General features: G+C 42.9%; 1 protein-coding gene across 3 annotated transcripts in view; it reads left to right on the top strand.

Annotated features, from left to right (window-relative positions):
- The first annotated feature begins 621 nt into the window (after positions 1-621).
- SKAP2 (src kinase associated phosphoprotein 2) overlaps positions 622-24,506 on the top strand; it is a 179,589-nt gene continuing 155,704 nt past the window's right edge. The window contains exons 1-4 of one of the 3 annotated variants that reach the window (XM_020993212.2): positions 622-904; positions 10,481-10,586; positions 11,291-11,316; positions 19,971-20,078. In XM_020993212.2, coding sequence (XP_020848871.1) covers positions 637-904; positions 10,481-10,586; positions 11,291-11,316; positions 19,971-20,078 — 508 coding nt within the window. In that variant the 5' untranslated portion in view covers positions 622-636. The remainder of the gene's footprint in view (positions 905-10,480; positions 10,587-11,290; positions 11,317-19,970; positions 20,079-24,506) is intronic. The other 2 variants (XM_078151009.1, XM_020993213.2) reach the window with 2 other exon arrangements.

Raw genomic sequence — 24,506 nt, 5'->3', positions numbered from 1 at the left:
ACCCTCGGTTGACAGGCCTGGGGGCGGGGCTGCAGAGGCGCCGGAGGATACGCCCAGCGCTCCAGCCTCACATTCCCGGCCCACGGAGGCGGGGGAGGGGCGTCAGGCCCGTTCTTCCGCTCTGATTGGCCAATCTCAACTGGGAGGACTGGGTCCACCCCTTTCCCCTCCCTTCTGTAGGGGTAAATAATACTGAAACAAGGCAGTGGGAGGGGGCAAACAGCTTAAGAGCCAATCACGAAGCAGTCTTCGAAGATCGCCCCGCGGATAGGCTTCTCAGGGAGGACTGGCGGAAGATCTGAACTCGGTGCTTTTCCGCGACCTGAGAGGGGCTGCCATATTTGTTTTGGGTACGTGGATGCGTCTGGCGGGCTGGGTCTGAGAGGTCCCGGGAGTCCCGCACGAGCTAGATGGACAGGAGGATGGGCGCTCCGGCGCGTTTGGAGCCTCATGGACTTAGACCGCAGGCTGCCTTGGCATACGGCTGGCGGGACTGTCCGAAACTCCATTGTGTAGTGGGCGGGGTCCGCAGCAGCGGCTGGTACCGCGCAGGCGCCACGCGTTTTTTTCCCCACCTCAGGCGGCTCCCACCCCCTCGGAAGGGCGGGGCTAGGGGCTGCGCAGGCGCAGTGAGCCATGCTTCCGTCCCAGGCCCCTCCCCTCCCTTCCGGGAGGGCGGGGCTCGGAAGGGGGCCGGGCCGGGCCGGGCCGGCTGCGAGTCCAGCGGCTGCGGGCCAGCCGGGGCGGCGGGGACTTCCTCGTTGGGAAGCAGCTGGGGCCAGGCGGGCAGGCAGGCCGGCGGGCACGCTCTCCTTCCGTCTGTCCGTCCGTCCAGTCCCGACCATGCTCCAGGCCGGCAGCTCTCCCGGAGCCGTTCCCGACGACGTGCGGAGCCTACTGGCAGGTGAGACCGCGGGGGCGGGGGACGGACGGCGAGCCGCGGTGGCCAGGCCCCGCCGTTTTGAGCCGCTGCGCGCCCGCCCGGCCGTGGGGAAGGTGCGCTGGGCGCCGGGCCGGTGCGGTGCAACGGCGCGGGGGCGGGCCCCTCCGGAGGAGGAGGAGCGCGGGGCCGGGAGGCCGGCCGGTCCGGGGACTTACCTGTCAGCACCGAAAAAGGGGAAGTAGCCCTCGGAGTCCGCCGCTGGCAGATCCGGGGGAGGCCACGACTCTTTGCTTCCAGCAGCGCCCAGCGCTGAGCCCTTTAGCGAAGCCTAGATGATCCTTGGGCCGGGAACCCCGGTGGCCTGATCCCGCCAGTGCCTGGGGAAAGGTGAAACTGAGGTTAAGATCGGAGAATCCTAGATCTAGGTCTGCAAGGAAGCTCAGAGATCAGATGGTCCAAACCCTTCGTTTTACGGAGGCGGAAACAGGCCCAGGGATGTGTAGGGGCTCCATCATAAGATCCCAGATGTTGGGCTGGAAGAGAGTTCAAGGGCCCCCATCCTTTTGCAGAGGGGGAAACTGAGGCCACGCACATGAAGTGCTTCTTCAGGGCCTTGGACCTGGGGCTCTGAGGTCTGCCAGCCCAGTGCCCTCGTTCTACCAGAGGGGAAACTGAGGCCCAGAGAAGGTCAAAAACCTTTATATGCCAGGTACCTCCGGATGGGCTGGATCGACCCTCTCATTGTACAAAGGTGAAGTGGCTTCCTCCTAGAATCCAAGATTTAGGGCTGGAAGGGACCTCCAGGGCCACCTGGTCCAGAAGGGAAACTAAGGCATAGTGGATGGAGGGCCTTGCCCAGGCTCACCCAGTAATTGTAAGGTGTGGTGTCCTGACGCCTTGTTGCAGGCCCTAGCAGGGATCTCTGGGTTCAGAGCCCTCCTCTCTGAAATTCTGGGTCCCTTGGTGGGAGAAGGAGGAAGACGCCCTTACCCACAGACATCAGCTCACTTGAGTCCTGTAAAATGGAGAGGCCAATTTTTTATCTGTTTAGTTTAGTTATTTTGGAAGCCCCCCGGAAGTAATGATTGTTGCTTGTTCATTGTATTTCAGATGTGCCTGGCAATTGTATGGTTATTAGAGTGAAATGGGGTGAGGGAGGGAAGGAGAAAGAGAAAAGAGGGAGGAGGGGAAAAGGGAAGGGAGGAAGGAAGAGGGAAAAGGAAATAAAAGGAGGAAGGAGGGAGGGAAGGAGAGAGTAGGGAGAAAGTGAAGGAGGGAGAAAGGGAAGGAAAGAGGGGAGGAAGGGAGGAGGGAAGAAGGGAAGAGGAAGGAGGGAGAGAGGAAGGAAGAAAGGAGGGAAGGAGAAAGGATAAGATCAGAAAGGAGGAAGTGAAGGAGGAAGGACTGAAAAAAGGTAAGGAAAGAATGGAGGAGGAGATAGGGAAAGAAGAAGGAGACAGAAAGGGAAGGAAGGAGGGAGGGAAAAAGGAGGAAAGGAGGAAGGAAGGAGGGAGGAGAGGAGGGAGAGGAAGAGTGATAAGATGAGGAGGGAGGAGGGGTTTCTCTTATGCCCTTTTAAAAAAGAGTAAAATCTAAAATTTCACAGTCAAATAAAGTGCAGCAATGTAAAGAGATTTGACCACTTTCTTTATTTTGGTGCTTGGCAAGGCCCCCCCAGAAAATGAAATGCCTGGGTGGGCAGAGCCTGGCAGTGTGGCCAATAGGCCAGCATGTCACTGCAAGAAGAGTAAGGCTGAGGGCCTGATGGAAGGGACTCTGCCCAGGGCTGGGAAGTCAGGCGCCCACACTTGGTCACTCTTGTCTACAGGTTAACCCCTCCCTGGGGTGTAGTAGTGGCATTGCATATCTATTTGTGGTCCATTATTTCAGCAGTTGCTAAATCAGGCCTTGATTTCTCTTCTAATAGTTGTGAAATGTGTCCCAGAAGGTATCACTTTTGAGCTTCATAGTTTATTTGGGGGGTTGGTAGTGGACCCCCAGAGAGGAGCTCACCTCGACCTTACTTACCAGGGCTCATGTGGCCTGTCTGGTTCTGGAGACCTTCGAGGTTCTTACTGGCCTGGGTTCTGTGGGGGCCTTACTCTTGTGAGATGGGAGGGAGAGGTCAGTGGTCCAGTACTTGTACTAGGCTAGGACCCCTAACCTTCCCCATGGGGCAGGAAAGCCCCAAGGAGCCCCTGAAGCAGCCTCTTGGCTCAGGTCATTTTAACAATTCCCCTGTTTCATGTTTATGTTAACTGTGGATTGGCTGGCCATGTTTGGTGGAAGAGATGCTGCCCCTTGTTAGCAAACACTCCAGGCAGAGAAGCTGGGTCACTGGGGCCTCATTGATGTCAGCAGTACCACAGCTTGGATGGAGGATAGTAGGAGACTTTTTTCTTTTTATTGGTTAAATGAGATAGTCTTTGGAAAGAGCTTAGGGCAATGCCTGACACAGAGTGGGTGCTTAATAATGCCTATTCCTGTCCCCCTTCCCCTTATGTGTTTGTCTAAAAAGGACTTGAGTTGTTCTTTGTGAAGGCCTGTGGGCCATCCTAATGATTGGCCAGGCATCTGTAGTAATGCCCAAGTGGTCCAGATGTCCACAATATGGGGAAGAGCCTTAATGTCAGTGTGTCCCCAAGATCAACAGGACTGAAAAGGTTTGAAATGTTTGGGTTTTCTTCACTAGGATTTAATTCATTGTTTTGAATCCGACAGCATTCCTATGACCATTTGTCTATATAAAAGAGTTAGAAGGTTTTTTTAAAAAAAGAGTCAGTTAACAAAGTGTTAGGACTAATCTTAAGAGATTATTAGGCACTCATTACACTTTGGGAAGAATTTATCTGAAAGTGTCATTTTGGGAAGTGCACCCCTATCCATGGTTTTGTAGAAAGGATGGGATCCATGAGCCAGGGCCCCCCACACCTGCCCCAATTTGGGCATATTTCCCCTAATAAGAAAGTTGGCAGGCAGATGATTGGCTGGTATAAACATCGTCCTGCCTGTGGACTTTGGCCGCAGCAGGAGCTGTGGGCATTGACTTTATATATTTGGTAGGGAAAGTAAGTGGATCCCAGGTAAGCTGGTAGTTCAGGGTTCCAGCCAACATTTCCACGCCTTAGAAAGAGCCCTGGGGGAGGGCTGGGCCTTGCAGGTGACCTGCAGGCAGATCCATTGGGTAGGGTGGGGGTGGGGAGGGTGCTATTGGCGGTGCCCTCACAGCTCTGGTTCATTGATTCCATATTAGGATTCTTTTTTGCCTCTTCCATTTCTGGCCCTATTCAGAACCCTCCGTCCTAGTAAATAAAATGTTTGTCATCGTTTTATACTGCTGGTAATGTTGACTTTTCTGCATATCAAAAGCTATTGACTCTCCTTTAATTTTAAAAAAATAAAAGATTCTACCTCATTTTTTTCACATGCTCCTTTTTTAAAGGTGATTTTTGTTCTTGGAAGCCAGGCTGTCATAGATGTGCTTAAAAAAAAAATGTTGAATTTCGTAGATGCACATATTTGGGTTTGATTGGTGTACCTTCATTTTCTCTATCCATTAAACCTCAGAGTCTTAAAGCTACTTTTTTTTTTCTTCTGGAAATTAATGAATTATTCATTTAGCTAGAGGAATAGGAAAGATTTATGGCATTTGCTGTTAGGATAAGTAAAATTTCAACGACAGGTAGCCTTATATTTTCTCCATAATAGATGGAGAAACAGGATAATTATGATCCAAGGATAATCCCAAATCACCATTTAGATCAGCCTTCTCTTATATCCAGAAATCCACTGGAGTTTCCCCTGTGTCTAGCCCTGAGTGTATACACCTTCTGGCCCGGTTATGGCTAAAATGGATAAAGCGTGAAAGGCAGGCCAGACCAGGGAAGGCAAAGAGAGACAAGACCCCACAACTGGAAATCCATCGGGTCAGCTGCTCAGGCAGAAATTTTGCCCGTTGGATTAACTACTTTTCTCTAAAGCTTGAAAACTTAAGGGAAAGTCGTTGTGCTGGGATCCTGTTTTCAGTGAAATGGGCTTCAGCACAGTGTGGAAGCATGGCAGTGGGGGCTGGGCAGCTGAGCCAAAGTCAGCTGGCGCTGTTGGGCTTGGCGTGGGCATCCAGTGGCAACCCAGCCTTGGCTCCTGAGGCATCTGCCAGGAGGCTCTCTTGGAGGCTGCACAGCGCCTAGGTGAAGCGGCATCATTGTCCCACTGCAGAGGGTGACCTCGACCCAGAGCCGCCCTGCCTAAGCTCGTTTCGTGGTCACTACATTAGTTTCCTTTTCCCTCTAAAATTAGTTTCAGCATTTTTTTTTTGAGTTCCCCATAACCCTGTTGTGGGGCACCATCTGAGTATGTAAAGGGAAGACTGCCACCTACTGAGTCACCAGGAGCCACCTCCTTGAGCACCTGCATTTTCCTGACAAAGCAGGACTGACTAGGCCTGGCCCAGCGGGCAGGCAGACCCGAGGAGATCCTCCCTCGGCACATGGGGGTGACCTGAAAGCCAACTGCCAGCAGCTCGGAGATTCCCTCGTGTCTGTGTTGGCCAGAAAAGCTTTGGGAAGCCACGGCCCCCATTGGGGGTTTGTCGCTATCCGGGGCACATTCATGGGCCTAGTTTTTTGTTGCTGCTGCTGCTGTGTTCCAGATTGATTTGGTAACCCCATGAGCCTCTTCATTGTTACTGATCATTGTCAGAGTCCCTCTTCTCAAATGGCCTTTCATTATTATTAAAAGGAATCCAAATATACCAAGCAATGAGAATTGCATGAACATTTCTAGCTCGTCTTCACAGATACCAGTATTTAAAGAAGAAACACAGAGATAGTCGTCGAAGAAAAGCCTCCAGTGATTCAAAACCTAGTTCAGTTGTCTCATAAATTTGAGATTAAGTGTCATCTATGGGTGATAAAAGTGGCATAGGGTAGGTTTTATATACTCATCATTCACTTAGTTTGTCTTTTTCAATTAAAGCCAAGTCTGTCTTTTTCATCCCAGTGAGTTTACATTGCTTTTCCAATCATATGCCCGAACATTACAATGGACACTCTAGAACAATGAGTGCCCATTTTAAGCTTCTGGCTTGTTCATTGTGGTTTGTTTGAACATGGTTTCTGACAAGGCCCTGACTTTTATTAATGTGTGGCTTTGCAAGGCTCCCTCCTAATTCTAGCTACGGAGCAGTGCAGAATTTTGGTTACATTCTATTTTCTGAACAAAACAGACACTCATTTAGCATCCGAAGCCAATTTAGAGGAAATTGTCAAATCATGTGATTCTGAGTGATTCAGGTTTATCCTGTTACCACTGTTATCCTGCTTTGCTGGCAGAGAAGGCCTTACCCCGAACTTAAGCCTCCACCACACATAAGATGTAAAAATCCTTGATGATCAAAGCAAAGGCTTGAGCATTGATTAGTTCAATCAATCATTGTTTTCAGTTAGCTGCTTTCCAGCTCAGCGTATCTAGTTCCATTGATCTTCCTGGGCCCAGTTCCACCAGTTTGCCTGTTCTCACTGATAAGTTTCTAAGGGGCAAGTTTGTCTTTTCCTTCTGACCCTTGATCAAATGCTAGGCTGGGATCCCTCCCTAGGCAGTTTGGAGACCACATTTCTCCATGAATACCAAGTGAAAATATGTTCCTAGTTCAAAAAGTAAGAGGGATGTGGAATGAAGTAGTCAGGACCACATGGGGTATTGAGTGAGCGATCCCCATTTGGTGCTCACACTTAGCCCATTGATCAAACTTGAACACTAGGGTGGGCCAAGGGTCCAAATGTTCACATCCTGAGCCTTTCAGTGTCCTCTCCCCATTGGATTGCATTTGGGGGGTGGGGATGAAGTCTGGTAGCTGGAAGTTTACATTAGTCACAGACTCAGTACCCTATAATTTGGGAGGGGGACAAAATTCTCAATGAAACCTCTGCGTAGTTGATTGCATAGTTGGGACCCCCCCCCCAGAAGTTGGTAGCTTTTCCTGTCATTGTTAGCCTGGTAAAAGGGGCTGTCCTGGCCAGTCCAGCTCTACTTTGGGGTGTGATTTTGGCCATCCCTCACCTTAGTCACCCTAGAAATACCATTAGGAGGAGAGAAAGAACCTTTTTGGGTGGTTCAGGCAGTCAGGCCCCTTCCCCCCTCCTGTCTGACCCCTGGCCCAGACTCCCTTCTGGCTTCCCTTTGTCGGCTGTGGTTAGAGGGTCCTCCTTGAAGCCTGCCCCGCCCCCCCTTGCTCCTGAACCAGGAGGATGGCTGGGGAGGGGAGTTTTTCTCTCTTAAGGATGCCCATGGAGGCCTGGCTTGGTTAGGCTCCACTTAGCATTGCCCCTCCTGCAATGAGCCCAGCCCTCTGGGTATAGGGAAGGGAGGTGGGAGGGGGAGGACTTGGAGGGAATGCAGTGGGCTTGCTCTGTCCGGCTTGTGGCCCTTCCTTCTGTCCGGTGGGAGCTTCTGTTTCAGAGTGGGCCTGGAACTCCCGCTGCCATCAGGGTGATCGATTTGAATATTTTGCATCCCCTGGTTCTTGTTGGTAGCACTGGAAGATTGCCACCACTGGAGCCTGGTCTTCTTTCCCTCTGTGCTCACTGTGGCTCCCTGAGCCTTATCTTTGCCAGCTGCTGGCTGTGGCTGGAGGCTGCCTGAAGTGGGGGAAGGGAGAATCCAGGGACCAGGATGACACCCGGCCAACCATGGATGAGTCCAGTATCCAAGAAAACCCTGTGTTAGTAGTGCTAAAATGCAGACCAGGTCAGAGTGGGCCCCTGGAAAAAGCTTCAGGCTCCCATCCCACATAACCAGATACCTTGGCCTTGCTCCAGCTCTTCCCTTCTGAGATATGTATGACTTTTGCTGTTTGCTAGCACCAGCAGGTCCCACCCCACCCCACCCCACTGGCCCCATGGGTCTGATCTCAGCCACACGTCCTGGAAGCAGTGCCCTGCGCTCCCCCATAGTTGGCGGGGGCTTCTAAGGAAGTCCCCAAGGGTGCCGTGGAGAGGAGCGCAGGAACCCCAAGGAGGAGTCAGGCAGAGAGGAGGAAGAAGAGGAGGAGGAGGAGGGGGGCAGCCCATTGGGCAGCTTGGTTGAGGGGCAGCCTCCTTAAGCCTGACTCTGGCAGCGGAACAGCTCAGGGCTCGGCTTCTCTGGGGTCCCTCAGTGCTGCGGATGCTGGGAGCCCTGGGGGGGCCAGGCTGCTTAGGCTTTGAAATGGCATCAAAGGTGGGGTGTGTGTGTATAAGGGGGGAGGTTTCAGGCTGCCCAAAGCCAACCTCAGCTCCCTCTTCCCTCAAAGTTGGTTCCCAGCATGAGTGCAGATGCTGAACAGCTCCCCTTGGACCCCCCTCCCCCACATCCAACCCCCAGTCCACCCTTTACCCATCCTTGTCATCTGAGCCGCATCTCAGCAGCTCCATCTTCCCCAAGACAACCCCCCCCCCAAACACACACACACTCTCCCCTCCCCTTAGCACATTGGCTCCATCTTCCAAGACTTTGCAGGGCTGGATTTTGTAATGGAGTATCACAGCCTTCTTAGTTTATTAGAGAACTGAAATGACTTTTTGAAGAAATAACTTTTGGGCTGTAATTTGTTCTGTTATTGCTTGGGGAGATGCCGAGTGGAGTCGATTTGTTTAAACTTGGGTTGCATAATGAAAATGTAAAATAGGCAATTAAATACTTGAGGAAGGGGGAATTAAAGATAAACATTGAATGAAAATAACATTAAGCAGACTATTCACTAGCTCGTCCTTCTCTCATGCAGCGGTGTAAGGGAAGAATAGAAAAGAAACGAAAAGTTGACTTTTCTGTTTCTCCAAGAGATCATCGAATTGCCAGCACAATTGGGGGGATCTTTGGAAAGCCAGTGGGGTGGTTTTTAATGGAAATCATTATTTAAATGCTTAGAGGTTGCATGGACGCCGAGTGTAAAATAAATGTAGCCAGCTTAGTGAATGAAGAGAGGTGGGTGGGTGGGTTTTGAAGAAAAAAAAAGAAAAAAGAAAGCTGTTTCTCAGAGTTCCTTTGGTGTGAATTTAGAATCTCTGCTTTCTTCGGGTGAGGTAAATGCTGCGGTCCGTACTGATCAAATTCAGAATATCTTCTGTCCCTCCAATATGCGCGGCCCCGTGGGACAAAGCCTTCTTGCTTTTTGTGTTTCATTCCATTTTGATATTTATACACCTTGACATTTACTTAACATTGTCTCAGATAACTGATGGACTTCGAGCAAAGGAACTTTTTTTAAAATGAATTAGAAGATCTAATTTTTATTCTTTTATTTGTAACTTGGTGTTATGATAGGATCTCCTTCACCAGCTTTCCAGAAGGTGTAATTATTTTTTCATTTGTTTAAGATGCTTATTGAAATCAGGAATTGAAAATTATGATTTGAACTGGAAATCAGACTCACATCTTTGGCACATGTGAGCTTGGGTGGTTTGAATCTTCTTGACTAGACGTAATATCAATACTGTTTTGAGAAGATCTTCTCATCAGTGGGAATCAGGTGATAACAGTAAACTTCATCAGGCTATCTTTTCAAAGGGAAGTGCTGTGAAAGGAGTATAAAGATGGCTGGACACCTGCTACTCACGTTAAGGATTAGTTCAGTGAGTTCCAACCCTGATTTTATGACACAGGAGTATGTTTGTAATTAGGATCTCCCAGGGCACCCTGAAATTCCGAAAACAGTATTAATATAAGTTTCTGTAAATGGCAGTGCAGTGATATCTGGGCTACTCAAAAAATAATGGAGGTGTCATAAAGAGCAGAATAAAAGCGGACGTTAAAGTCCCTCAGATAGAGAACTAAATGCCGAAATAGCCTTGAAATTTATCGGGCTTTTTTCCACCTAAGAGAATGAAGCAATGCAGAGAGGTATATGAAATTACAAATGCCTCACTCCTTGTTCACTCTATTTTTCAATAATGGAATAACCTATTTGTGCTTCCATTCTCCTTTTAAATAAAGTGGCGGGCTCACACAAATCTTGAGTGACGACTGATTTGGAGGGTGAGGTGGGAGGGGAGTCACTTCGAAGTCTCAGCAGGAAAAACGGAGGCCTGTTTTCGATTGGGATAAAGGGAATGTCATCACTTAAAAAAACCCCAAACATTAAAGCTTAGTGTGCACCTGAAATTGGGTTGGTGGGGGGAGGGCGGGAGCTGTCTGATCTTGTTTATAGAACATTATGAATACCTTGAGCACACAGGAACTTATACAATCCCTCTAACAGGCATAAAAGCTCTTTACTTGATTTTATACGTATGCATTAAAGCAGGGCATCTATTTTATGGAGTATCTTAGTTTATTAAAACTTGTATGTTTCTTCCGAGCTTAATGAGGTTCAGCACCCAAACAGTCTTTGCTGTTCTAAGCATAAGCAGAGTAGACAAATTGTGGTAGCTAAGTGGAAAGCACATTTGTCCAACTTGGTATTTGAAACATATTTCAGCTGTTATGCTTGGACTTGAAAAATAACATTAACAAATTGTACTGATATTAACATTTAGAGGGAAGAACAGTCCAGTGTCCTGGGCTTCAGAAAATGATCTGCTCTTGTAATTTGTATCCTTTTTCTTCCATTGCTTGCTTTAGATCTTGAGACATTTGTAGCAGAAACACTCAGAGGGGAAAATTTATCCAAGAAAGCAAAGGAAAAGAGAGAATACCTTATTAAGAAGATAAAAGATGTAAAGTCTGCGTAAGTCACTTGACTTTTATTAATACTTTCTCCCTTATAAACAATTTTGTAATTATCATTTTAATAAGAAATTTGATTACTGTGTATTAAAATTATGTTCTCATTTAATTGGTATTAAGTATTTAGGAGAAAAAAAATCCAGGGGTAATAATACTCGAAGTGGAAATAAAGAGATTTGTTTATGCTTGTCAAAAAGTAGCCTCTCAGATAGATTTCTTGATTGTATATCACGAAAATGAGGTGGTGTTAGCAAAATGTGGATATTGCTGTTTAAGCATTGTTACAATCTGATGATGGCACGGTGCCTGTGGAACAAATGGAGTCTTCTGGATGCACAGTGTCATTCTTTTCAACGTTGGAGAGTGTCTTATCATTCTGAAGACTCGGAATTGTTGTATATGTAGCCCCAAGTGAAAGTGTGTCCGAGGATCTTCTTTTAAAAGCAGTATTTGTAGCTCTTAAGGAGAAACAGCTGCAACTTTGTTTAATTCTGTTGATGAATCGATCTATCCCGTAACTTTACAAATGTTGGGTGAATTTAGTTACTCCAGATGAGAACATTAGGGAAATAAAGCAGTGTGAATTCGTGAAACCATTTTTAAAGAATGAGAACTAAGCAGTCGGCCCTGATGAGCTAGTTATTGAAGTCTTCTTTTGATCGGCTTCAGTTTTCAAATGTAATGGTTTTTGTTTTTGTTTTACAGCTATCCTCAAGAATTCCAAGACAAAGGTACATTTCAAATAGATTGCTTCGTTTGCTGAAAGTTTTAAACCATGTTTCTCTGTTTCCTTTCTCTCTTCGATCAAGTTAAATATTGACGTTTTAATAGTTCGAGTCAGAATTTGAATTTTCATTTTGTTCATTGACAGACCTTCCAGGATGAGGGTGTTAGCTCCCCCTGCTGAGAAAAAAAATTAAAAACCTCTTCTCCAGGATTTACTCTGGGCACAGCTGTTCTACAGAGATGCGAGCGACTTAATAGCATTTTTAAGGCTTATGTTACTCAAAGCGTATTACAGGAGAAATGTGGTAGGAAAGGTAATCTAACTGATGCTACACATTGAATATAAAGTAGAAATAAAAAAATGGCCCAATGCTTCTTAAAACTCGATGGACAATTTGAAAGAGAGAAGACAAGTTTATTCAGCCAGATGCCTAAAGGAATGTTTATGTTCTGGTAATTGCAATTTAATATTTTAAATACTTTTTTATTAAGAAATTATTTTGAATGGCCACTTTCAATAGAATAATTTAAAAGCTGTGAAAAATTGGATTTAAAAAAATATGAATAACTGAACATAACGGGCATTTTCAGATTTCAGAAAGGAACTTCAACCTCATGTGAATTTCATGTTACTTGAAACAAAACCTGGATTATATCGCCCGTGCCCAGTTTTCTGTTAGAACTGAGACAGAACTGGAGATGAGCTAACAGTGGAGTTGAGAAGCTGAGACTTCACCACCTCTCCTCCCTCGCTGCAGCCTTGAGTTCTGTAACCAGACCTGCAGTGGCCCTTATTTCCATGATGCAAATTCACGAGGTCATGACCTGCAGCCTGTGGATGCTGGTATGAGGGTCACAGTGTGAGGTCAGCACAGCCTATGTGAAGCTGGACTGGGGATCTGGTGGGGCTGGGGGTGGGAGGATAGCTTGGTGCCTTTTAGCTAGGGCCAGCAGATGCCACAGCCTGATTCATGTCTGTGCCATCCGAGAGTAAGAGGGCACTGCCAGTCTGAATAAACTGAGCACTTAGAGATGTAACTTACAGATAAAATCAAACAGGTGAAATGAAACTGCAGACTTTGTTCATTTTAAAGTACTGAAAGAAGTATGTTTGGCATCCCAGGATTTGAGGGCCAGAGGTAACATTTTCTTTCTTTCTTTTTTTTTTTTGAATAATTGAGGCATTCTGTCTTAAGTGAACCCTTATTTTTATTTTCCCTAAATCTCTGTCATCAATCTATAGTGAGTCCCAATTATTTTCTCTTCAAGTAAAATATATTCATAGTACTATAGCTTAATTAGTTCAATATTAAACTAGTTTACGAATTTTAACTGCCTCACCTTTTATAAAACTTTTTATTTATTTATTTAGGGGTAATGTTAGTATAACGGACTATAGAGGCAGCATATTCCCCTCTGCCCTTTAGTTTATTACTCAACTAAATTGAACTCTTTTATCGTAACCTAATGCAAGCACATTGAAGAAGTGAAAAAATGTAAGTTAAGCAGGCATGACAGTATGAAATCATGCTGTTAATTGCAAATGATTCAATGTCAGTGATTTGGGAACTTTTCCCTTTTGTGTTCTCTTTTTGGACCTGTTCAGGTATGTCGATATTAAAATTGCATTCCTGAGAGGGATCTGCTCAGTCTTTGAAGGGAACAGAAATTTATTTGTAGGAATTGAGAAATGAGCCCAACCTGATAAAAGATCAAATTGTTTTCCTCTGCAGAGCTGTTTGTAGAGCACACTACCAACCTGATAAAAGATCAGATTGTTTTCCTCTGCAAAGCTGTTTGTAGAGCACACTACTATACGATGTTCTGTTGAGTTAGCTTGCCCCTAATAATGCCTATTAAAAAGCAAGGTGAGAGGTCAGCATGAGGAATCTGCCATTGAGACACCGGCAAAGCTTAAGGAAGGGTGAGCCACTGGGCTTCCATTTCTAAACTAGAAGCAATTTGAAAACAATTTCCCCCAAATCCTCTAGTTTAGGGGTGGTGAAGGCCACAGGGTCCATTAATTCATGACTAAGTTAACATTTGGGTGCAGGCCCAAGAGCTGGTAATTGTAGAAGATGTAATTCTGACTGTGTTTGTGTGAGTGTGTGTGAGAAAGATGGGGGAGAGGGAAGGAGAGAGGAGAGATAGAGACACACAGAGAGAGACAGACAGAGGAGGGGGAGCAGCTCCTGCTGCAGCTTTTATCACAGAGCAGAGTTCTGCTCTTCTCTTTGGCTGTGGTCTGTTTCTCATGTGGGTTCACGTGGGTCATCTTGAAGAGACGTGAGGCAGTCTCCCCAGTCCCCCGTGGTCACAGTGCCGTAACAGCAGTCTTCGGGTGCCTCTGTGTTTTGTTTCCTTTCGGCAGCAGTTCAATACAAGAGATAGCTGTAGTCAACAATCCAGCAAGGAGAGTTTATGAGGGGCCTGCTCATGCCCACCCTTGTGCTGAGTGCACTTATTCTCATCCTAGTCTTTTTTAAAAAACTACTGCTATCAAACACCGGCGTAGATAGTGCTCAGATAAAAGTGTAATTTTCAAGTATGGTCATTTCTAATGTAAACATTTCTTTAGTTATTAGTGTTTTTAGAGCAAATAGAACTCCCACCCTTAAAAAAGTGTTCATACACATGCCCTTGAAAGTACGGAGTTTGTATGTTGGGAGGACTGACAGGTCCTAAAACGAATAAATCAACATGATTGTCAAAGCATGAAGCTGAAGAGGAGTTTTCCTTTTCAAACTGAAGTAAGAATAACTTGTGTGTGTTGATTCTCTGGGGCCCTGAGTGCTAGAGCTTGACTCTTAACTTTTCATCTATAAAATGGGGATAATCACAGTACCTCCCTGCCAGGGACCTTGTGAAGATGAAATGAGATAATTGTAAAGTGATTTACAAACTTTAGAGCTCAGTCTAAATGGTAGCTGTGATGATTATCTGCTGCCACGTGCATTTGTCTCCACAGAATAGGCCCCCAAATAGCTTTGTTGTGGCTAATGCCATTTCTGAGAGGCCTCTGAGGAGCTGGAGAGAGGAATCAGATGGGACACGTGCTTTGAAACTCTCCTTTTTAACATTCTCTTAAGAGCACTGAAATCCTGACTTGTAAGTCCACACGTCTTCTAGCTGAGGAACTTCATCAACTTGGGTAGCTGGAGATTTTGGATAAAAATACCAAATTATTCTCCACATTATTTTCTCTTATGTGATTTGAATCTAGGCCTCTAGAACTTATTCCTAATTCACCTTGTTCCTGTCAATTAGTTTATGAGTTGTTTTTTTTTTTTGTCCCTTTTAGACTGGATAATTTTTCATTTTAGATTTTAGACCCTTTCTTTCTTAAAACACTTCTGACCTCTGAGAATGACAGCATGTTATTGAGTAGAGGAGGGATTTAGTAGATAGGATTGTAAATGGCTTAAATGCATTGAACTTTGAAAAAAAATTTGTATTGATGAAATATAACAAGAATTCTTGGTTTAATTTACCAACTTAAACACAACATATACAAGACTGGTTTTATGGCTGGAGGTGACAATTAGTTTTGCAAAAGGCTTCGATCCAGGCCTCTGTTCAACAGCAAACATTCCAAGTGGTTTAGCAAAGTAAGAGAACGTTGATCTTTGAATCCCAAGACCTTGATTCTGCCCGGGCTCTGTCACTTCAGTTGTGACCTTGGGCCAGTCATATTCTTTAGGCCTTGCCTTACTTATCTGTGAGCACAGAAGGCCAGAAGATGGGTTATCTCCACGATGGAATTCTTATTTCTAAGTAGGATTTCGTTTAGAAAAATTAGTTTGACATATTTGAGGAACCTATCCATCGTCTAATGAGAGTCATTTCCACATTAAAATAAGTGATAGGATCTCAAAGGATTGTTCTAAAACATTTTCTTAAACCTAAATTTCAGAGAATTAATATGTACAGTTATTCAAAGTGTGATGGTTTTGATGACCTGTATATAGGAGCTGATTAAAAATGGGGGAACTTCTGCCTCCCAAACTGGCTCTCTTTCCCTTTGTTTCCTTAGACAGCAGCATATACCCCAGTCCCTAGGAGGACAGTGATGGCCCATACCGCATAGTGACAAAAGCCGTATGTAATGTTCAGTTAGAAAACATTTTTCTCCTGTCATCCTCTTGGTCAGGCAGGCCCGTGGGCCTGTACTCCTGTACGTCCTGTCACATACCAGTTATCACTTCTGAAGTTTATTAATGGCCAGAACAAATGGCTTTTATGGGAGGCAAGAAAGAATCTCTTTTTTTATTCAGGCTGCTGTAGGCTGAGGCCTTGAGACCGGCTAAGCAGCTCCTGGAAATTAGCAATGGCCCTTGATTTCCTTTCTCCTGCTCCTCCTACACAATGGACTTTAAGTTGAAAGTTGGCTCCAAGATGAAATCTCAGCAATTGGCTCACTGGTTGCTTTCTCCCCCCTCATCCATGTACAAATGCCACAAGCAGGTCTGAGGTGATGGGGCCCCTCAACGGTAGGTAGGAGTCTGTTTCAAAGGTAATGCTTCAGACACAGGATGGTGATTTTTCTGGCTTTCTTTCACTTTAGTGAAAGTGCCTTTTGATGTTTGGATTTATTGCTGTAAAGAAGCCATCCTATAATAAAAGGGAGACCGAGAGGAGGAGCCTGTTTGTGATGACCGGAGCCCCTCAACAACTTAGGACTTCATGTAGTTCCCTATAACACATGTCAGGCTACGGGCCCGAGTCCATCTTGTTCATTTGTGTTTTAGGATTTGGAGACGCAGCTAAGTGAACCAAACACACGGAATGAGAGATGGAGCTCTCCAGAGCCTCATTTGTGACTCACACAAGTAATTTACCTCTTCCAAGTTGTTGTTGTTGTTGTTTTCCCATTAATGGAGATAGTGACCATTTATTATTTTATAGTTACTATTTCATTTCAGAAAAATTAGGATTGCACTTTAAGAAAATAAAAGGTTAAGTATTCCCCCCCCCCCGCTGCCATCCTTTAGGTACTGGTAAAAGACACATTTATATAATTTTGTGATAGGTTTAGAATATTGGCCAGCGTATCTGGGCCCTTCTTGGTTGCTATTTGAATGTCCAAAAATCAAACATAGGGAATGATAGGGATTTGACCCCAAATAATATGCCTTTAAAAATTGTTTTCCTAAGAAAGAGTCTTCTGTGGGTTAATGCAAAATGCCATATTCAAGTTGCTACCGAAATGATAGAAAGCAGAGAATGGAATCAGTCTCTTTTAGACAGTTAACTTTGTATCGTTAATTAAACTTTTGAAAGTTGTAGGATAAATCAAATGCTTTTCTAGGGAAACAAGAAACAGTATTAATGAGCAACAAGCCCGTAATTATCCTTGTGAGTACATAACAGGGACACATTCATGTGTTTTCTTTGTGCAATAACTTTTACAAAGAAGTATTTTTAAACTGATCATTAATTTTATGACCACAGAAATGAGATGCAAAATTTATGCTGTTGTCATTGGCCCAGGCTCAAGGCAGCACTGACATTATGTGTGATTGTAATAGAAGGGCTGCCGACTAATGATTCTATAGACATTTCATTTGAGCACGCTTTTCTTTTAGATGTCTGATTAGGCTGTAATGCTTTCAATTATGTCCGTAAATTGTATTGGATACGTTTACCTGATGCCCATTGTTGGTTGGGAGTTCAGTTTCCTATTACATAAATACAAGTTGAATATTTTCCTTTTAATTTATGTGTGTCTTTACAGGTATATTTGCAAATACTGAGAATCCCTAGAGGGAAGGAATGCTTTACGCTGCTCAACAGCGACCCCTCTGCTTAAGCTTCTGTGTAGCCCCAGTGACCTTAAAAGAACCATCAGGGCTTAGACTGTTTTTTTGGCCAGGAGGAAGGTGTGAAGTAGAAGAGACACTGGGGCAAGGGGGCCAGGCTGGAAACACACGCTGTCTTCTCCCACCTCAAAAGGTCTTGTCCTGCCTCACTGACCTCTGAGTTAATCCCCGATAAACTAAAAAGTGAAGACGAACCTGATGTGATGTCCTTAAATTACTTCAGTCTCAATATAAATCTTTTTAGAAATCCCCTATGGTTTTAAAAGACTGTTTAAATGAGCTTCATGATATAAAATGGGTGAATTACAGATAGTTTCAACTTTAAATAGAGACTGCAAAGCTTAAAACATAATGATGAACACGTTTGTCGCTGATGTATAATTGTTTTTCCTGATATAAAATATAATAACTTGGCATTTCTCACCTCAGTTAGCAGAGTCGTCTCAGTTTCTGATGATAAAATAAGGTGGCACGCATTAAATGCTTGGTAACCACCATAGTACTCCCTAAACTCAGGCTGTGATGGCATTGCAATTTGAAAACCTTTGCTTGTAAAGGTGTCCTTTGGATTTGCCAGAAATATCTGTTGGGCGTTTTTTCTGTTCAGCCTCAACTTTATACTCACTTTGTTCATTGTAGCAATAACATGTTATTAAAAAACATCATCCAGAAATAAACATGTTTTAGCCTGTTAGACATCCCCATGTTTGCTGTAGGATATATCCTCGTATGTATAAAATAGGAATACTCCTTGACAGCGTGGTTTGGGGCAGTCTCAAAGATCAGCTAAGATTGACTTGAATTGGTAAAGCCTTGTGTAGATGTTGGCTCTTACCAAAAGGACCTTCAATTCTGTCAACAGATATATGTCTTTATTGTTCTGAAAAGCACCATGCAATTCTTATTATATCAAACCTAAATGAATTGTCTTTGGAAATTTCTTTTGAATAATCTTTCAAAATGGCATTGAGTAGTTATTTTCTTCCTTAGAGAAGGTCATGGTAACGTGACCAAAGCATAGCTGTATCTCCTATTCAACTTGACTTTTTACTGACCTTGATTTAGTGCAGAAATCTTATAGCATTTGGAAAATAAAGACTAGAACATCATTTGTAAAGGTAGTTAAAGCTGCAGTGATCTGGCAGGAGGACTGAGAATTGTCCAGCAAGAGAATTCTGAGTCGAGGTCTTCCAAGAGAGAGTTGTGGGGCTAGAGCTCCTGAGACCTAGAATCCAGGGCAGAAGAGTCAGGATCAAGAGATCGTGTTGAAAAGTCTTCTGCCAGTCTTAAAGTTCTCTATCAATTGTGCCAGTTACTGTTATTAATTATTATTTCTCCAGTAACTATTCCACGAAATATGGTTCTGTGCTTTACGTTTACCTTTATCATCCTCTTTATGGATTTCTGCATTTGTTAGCACGTTTGAAAGATGCGTGCCTATTCTCATAATAATCCTATGTAAGGATTACAAACGAAATGTTTGTCAGCTGTTTGGAGCTGCTGAAAAGAGAGATCTTCAGAAATAAAAACATGAAGAATTATCCTTATTCCTTGGAATTCCACTGGAAGGTGGCCAAGACATCCTTGTGCCTGCAGTGGTGTGACTAGTGATGGCGAGGGGCTGACCAGGGTCCATTGCGAAGGCCTTGGCTAGAGTATGGACCAGGATGATCGATGCCCAGAAGAACAGCCTCATCCAGGGAATTAAAGATGAATGTGGAAGCTTTGGTTACTTTGACACGGAAACCTTGAAAGAGAACTTTCCAAATACTAATTATATAGTGCAAACGTGACAGGGCATTAATAGCGACTAGCACAGACTGCCCCCTTGGCCTGGCTTGCCTCGGAGCTGAGGAGGGTGGGGAGGCCCAGCCCGTCCTTTGGCAGGATCTAGAGTGATGCTTTAATACCCCGGGACACTGAGACTTGGGATGAATCCTGCCATGCTTTTGTGTCTCTCATGCCAGCACCCTCCTTGGATCCCAAGCACCTCTGCTATCACATACCGGGCTGATCTGATCAGTATGTGTCTCCCCCCCAGCCCCTCCTGTGGTGTAGGCCTGAGTATGGTCATGTGCATTAGTGTAGCTTTTTATTCAGTACGTACTGAAATCCATATCTTCTGACATGAAACTGCCAAGATGAATTTGTTTATAAAAATTACTTTTTTGAAGCTTGTGGCAGAGACTAAGAATAGAAAACCAAGGGGGAAAATTGGCCAGAATAAAAGTTTTAAAAAATTGTTGAAATGAAAGCAAAGACTGATAGGTACATATGTTATAAGCTTATTTGAGTTTTATTTTTGTAAGTTGTTAAAAAAGCATTTCCCCTGAAGGTTGATGATGCCTGTAGTGCAGCTAGGGCCATTTTATAATTTTATGTCCTTCTGTGTTCTTATAATAACTTGATGTTCAGATTGTTTCAAATGATCTATTTTACCCCTTTATTTTGTTATGGCCTGTTATTGAGTTAGGTAAATGGTATCTAGAGCTTGAAAGTTTGGCTGAATCCCTTTTCTGGTTTCTCTGGCATTTTTGTGCACATTTCATGTGTGTGTGTGTGTGTGTGTGTGTGTATGCGTGTACATGTGTACATATTTGCAATCACATTTCATAGTTTGAGGGAGAAGATCTTTCAGAACAGATATAAACAGGTTATACTTTTTTTTTTTTTGGAAAGATCTGAATTGAGTTGAATGTAAATCACAATAGGGTTGAGCCTTGACTTGTTTTGAAAGCGCGGCTTGCTATATTCACTAACACATTTTAAGATTCTTTTGTCAGAGCAGCCTTGTTTTAAATCATCACCTTGTAAAAGGCCTTTCTTTAATTCTTTTATAGTCGATATAGACAATGGAGAAGAATATGACGATCCTTTCCTGGGGCCTCCAGATACGCTCTCCCAAACCTCCGACCGCTGTGAAAAAGATGACGAGGCACCCTGCGATGGTAAGTCACTGTTTCTCACAGATTACCCGTCTTGGGAGCTGCCATGTTTAGGGTGATGTCCGTGTTGGAAAGGGAGGATGTGGGCCTCCTTAGCCAGCTGGGGGTTTGCTTACCTTTCCAAGAACCTTTAAGGAACTGAAGAGCTCTCTCTAGTGGTACCGGCAGCATACTGACCTCATCCCAGCAATGCAGGAGTTTAACTGAAATGCCCCTTTTCTTGGAAATCGTTCTTCGGCACATTTGAGAGGGCTCAGAACATTTTTGTGAATATCTTTAGTAGCCTGTTGTTGGTTAATTTAATATTATCAGATTCTTGCTTAATTTTATTATGCTTCTTAATGGCTTGCTGTATTATTTATTTTATAAATAATGAAACAGTTTGCTCGATTGATATTTTTCCTGCAAACTTCGTGCAAAATGGGTTCATAAAATATTAAATTAATTATTCCTACAGTGCCTTCTCACATTGAGACAGGCTTTCATTCAGTGCTTCTTCTATATACATTTTTTTCCCCCTGGATTTGTTGCTTTAAAAAAAAAAGACAAAAGTTGTTGTGATATTTTGTATTTAATCAGTGATAGCGGTTAATTATTTGCATATTTTCATGCTGTCGCAGACGTTGTTGAATATCATGAATTATGAAATTTGTTTTTGTTGTAGTATGTGTGCTTTTTCTTTTGAAAACAGGCTACATCTCCACTCTACAGAACCTGATAAGGGTGATCTATAGCTATAAATTAGGCATGTGTATCGATAAATTAGCCATGCATATTAATTCGTGGCACTGAAAGTTTCATATAGACATAGGCGTGATTTGTGCCTTCTGCCATGATATGATGATCAAACTGTGCAGTTCCATCTCTAAGTACAATTGCTGAATGAAAATATGCTTCCTGCAACAGAGCACTCCACATTTTATGTTATCCAGATTATTCCCTTTGGAAGCATAAATTGCTTTTATGAGGTATAAAATTATGTCTATTGCAGAACAGGGATAAGTCAAGTACATGCATAAGTGATAAACATTCTAACCACTGATTCAGAATAACACAATCTTTTTTTATACTCAGAACTTTGCACAATGTGTAGCAATAATAATCATATTCATTTTATGTTGAGTTCTACGTTTTAGCAAACCTCAAGCTTCTCTTTTTAAGGAAAAAGACATTGGTTTTTTTGTTTTTGCTTCCCTATTTTAAAAGATGCTGCCTTCTCTTCTGCCACGGCTTTATCATCGAAACAGAGCATTAACTTACATAACCTAGTGTTCAAAGGCATCTTTTCTAGTAGAGGAGGTTTTTGCAATTGACAAGACATTATTTTCAAATAAAAGTAGAAATTCTTTTTATTTACTTAGTTCAGTTTTTTGACTCATAAAGTAAAACCTTTTTGCTTTCAAGCAAGCATAATTCTGTCTGAAACTATAAATGTGAATTATTCATAGTCCGTGGAAAAATAGTTTGATTTTGTAAAGCAGACTTTGAAGATAATTTCAAGACCTTATTTGAAAAACAAAAAACAAAGAACCTCAGCAAGCTAAATATCCACATGACTGAGAAATCGTTCAGTGAATTTTCTTAGGAAGACTGAACAGTTGTTAAATTATGATCCTATAGTAACAAAACAAATTAACTACATTCATCCTTTCTTATCAGTCATCAAACTACAATATTTAGGATGTTTCCACAGCTAGGTACGTAGGGAATACATGCAGTCTCAAAATACAAGGCATTAAAATTTGACGCCTGATTCTATGTAGTGATGAGAAACTGTCATTTTGTTATTTTTTGAAAAATATTTGCCTAATTTTGATGAGTGTTTGAATAAAGAATTTCAACATTTGGAGCTTGCACATTTAAGTTTTAGGCTTATTTATTTCACATATATTAACAACATTGTTTAGAAGGTTAATTTTTTTTTGCTTTATTTTTCTGAATTAAAAAAAAACAAAAACAACCAGCCAACAAATCAACCCCATTGCTCAGACTCCTCATCGCCAGTTATAAAGTATCATTTCGTTGCATGCATTCCTTTTTCTGGGTCTTTACTTTTTTCTTTGCACTGTATTCCTTGCTGAATCATTTTCCTTCATCATGTGACCTCAGCCTAATGATGTATTAATTACTAAAAAGATAATGCTTTTAACAATCAGTATAACCAAATTAGCACAGGTCACCCAAAGGCCTTTTGTCAGATTCCATGGTTGTTTTGTCCTTTTGACTTTTACCTTATGGTAGGCACTCACAAAGTATCTAAACTTTGATGGATTATAAACTCTAAGCATGATATGTATTTTTCATAATGCTAATGTAATTTTCAAGGTACTGAAAAGGTCAAACCTGCACATCTCTGTGTGCATTCTAAGTCTGTCTTTCCCTTTAATATTTCTTTTTCTCTGTTCCTCTGGTTCAAAAGTTCACTCAGTTCCCAAATGGCCACCTAATTTTCCAGTTATTCCCTCAAGCCATATGTGTTTTGGTTTCTTTATGGTTTATTAGGTACTGTAGGAAAGTAGCATAAGTTATATCTTCTAATGAAATTCAAGCACACTTCAGTGATGTTTCGACTCGATTGCTAGGAGCAATTAAATCACAGCAAAGGAGGATAATGCATAATCTCACGAAGTCCAGACACCCTACAGAAGCGGGAAAGGGCCGAAAACAACAGCAAACCTTCCTGGCCCTGCCAGACAGGCCGTTTGCGCCCGCTTTCTTTTATTGGCCGAGAGCCTGATTGATAGCAAAATCATAACTTGCTGCATGCTAACAGGCAGAGTTCACTTGTAGGTTATTGTGAGCTGATAAAGGGTTAGATGGAGTTTTGATTTTCGCATTGGACCTTGGAGCTGTAGATTAATGGAATTTCAATGAGAGGCTGGAGTAGCCACAGCTTTGTCAGAAAAACAGATGGAGATTCTATAGTCATGTCTGCTCATTAATACCAGTTGCTTGAAAGGTGTGCTACTTACTTCTCTATACAAAAGAGTTGAGATAATTGATTTTTGAGTGGTACGTTTAAAAAAAAACCCACACCTTATTGATGACTATGTTTGTTGTAACATCGGCGGTGACAAATCTATGTATGGCTTGCAGCATAAAATAGTGTAACAATTTTTTTTCTATCTGTATTTGGAAACCTTTTTTTTTCTGATGGGAAATAAATTTTAAATTCAACAATAAAAATAAATAAAATACTTTGGAAGAAAAAGCATTTTTTATTTGTAAGTGATGGTAAAAATAGTGGCAAATTTTCATTTGGTGGAGGCAGTTTAAGAAGGAAATATTTAAATCGTTTGGAAGTTCATTTTTATTGTATGTTTTAATTTGAGAATTATTCAAGAAAAATAATCTAGCAGATTGGCTTCTTAAATTTTGATGCCGTTGTGCACCCAAGTATATTAGAGTATTAATGTGAATTAGGCGAGTTGTCATCAGATAAAATTATGTAGAGAATGGAGCTCCATATCCTGTATTAAAGGTACTTTCCCTCTCAAGTATGTTAACACAATCATGATAGGGGTCACTGGGGTAGACAGAGTGGGCAGCACTGGTGAAGCTAATGTGTGATGATTTCCCCTTCTCAGATAATTTCCTATTCTTTGGTCATTTTTCACATTTAAAAATTATTTCCTCTCATTGAGAAGTATAAACTTTTTGAAATAATTTGAGATAATAGGAAAAGAGCACTTTCAATTCCAACTGTATCGTGCATTTGAAAGTCGCCCTGGTAAGGGGAAGGGACACAAGCGGCGAGGGGGAGGACCCCGGCATGTCCACTGTTCCTGTCCATCAAAGGGCAAAACAGCCTTGGAGGACATTTGTTGCAAATCTGATTCAAGGATAGGCCCTGATCACTATTGATAAGAACCTGCAAACCTCTGGGGAGAACCACCCAGGACCTAAGGTGGAAGGAAGTGGCTAGCGCCACTGCCCTATTTTTCTTAGCAAAAAAGAAGGGATAGAAAAATCAGCTTGTGTAAAGAAATAAGAGTTTAGCGAGGGCTTAGTGACAGAAGCAGCCAAGATACTCCGTTTGTAATACGTCATTTTGATCTCTTTCCTTCTGCTGTACAGATTTGGTGAATGGAAATTTGGATTTAAAAACAGATAAATTGCTGTGTGATTATTCACTTTCTGAAAAGGTTTTGTTTTGGTTTTTTTGCTTTTTGAAATCTCCCCCAGGATTCCTTTAAATAGTGAGTTCTCCTAGTCTCCCTAAATTATGCATAGGTTTGAAAGCATTCCATGTATAAACAACCTTTGAGGAGCATATCTCTTTTGTAAAGTGAGGCATGGAGCCATCCGTTTCTCACAAAAATCAGTTGGCCTGCTCTCCGCCAGCTTCTGAGGGAGTAGGAAACAGCGCTTTAAAACACAAAGCACCCTCCGATAGGAATCCTTTTCCAGGCTCTCAGATAATCTCCCACC

The sequence above is a fragment of the Phascolarctos cinereus genome, unplaced genomic scaffold (assembly GCF_003287225.1).
Source record: "Phascolarctos cinereus isolate Bilbo 61053 unplaced genomic scaffold, phaCin_HiC Scaffold_1;HRSCAF=81, whole genome shotgun sequence".
NCBI classification, from domain to species: Eukaryota; Metazoa; Chordata; class Mammalia; order Diprotodontia; family Phascolarctidae; genus Phascolarctos; species Phascolarctos cinereus.
The sequence above is the reverse complement of the archived record's forward strand: the minus strand, read 5'-3'. Positions and strand labels throughout refer to the sequence as shown.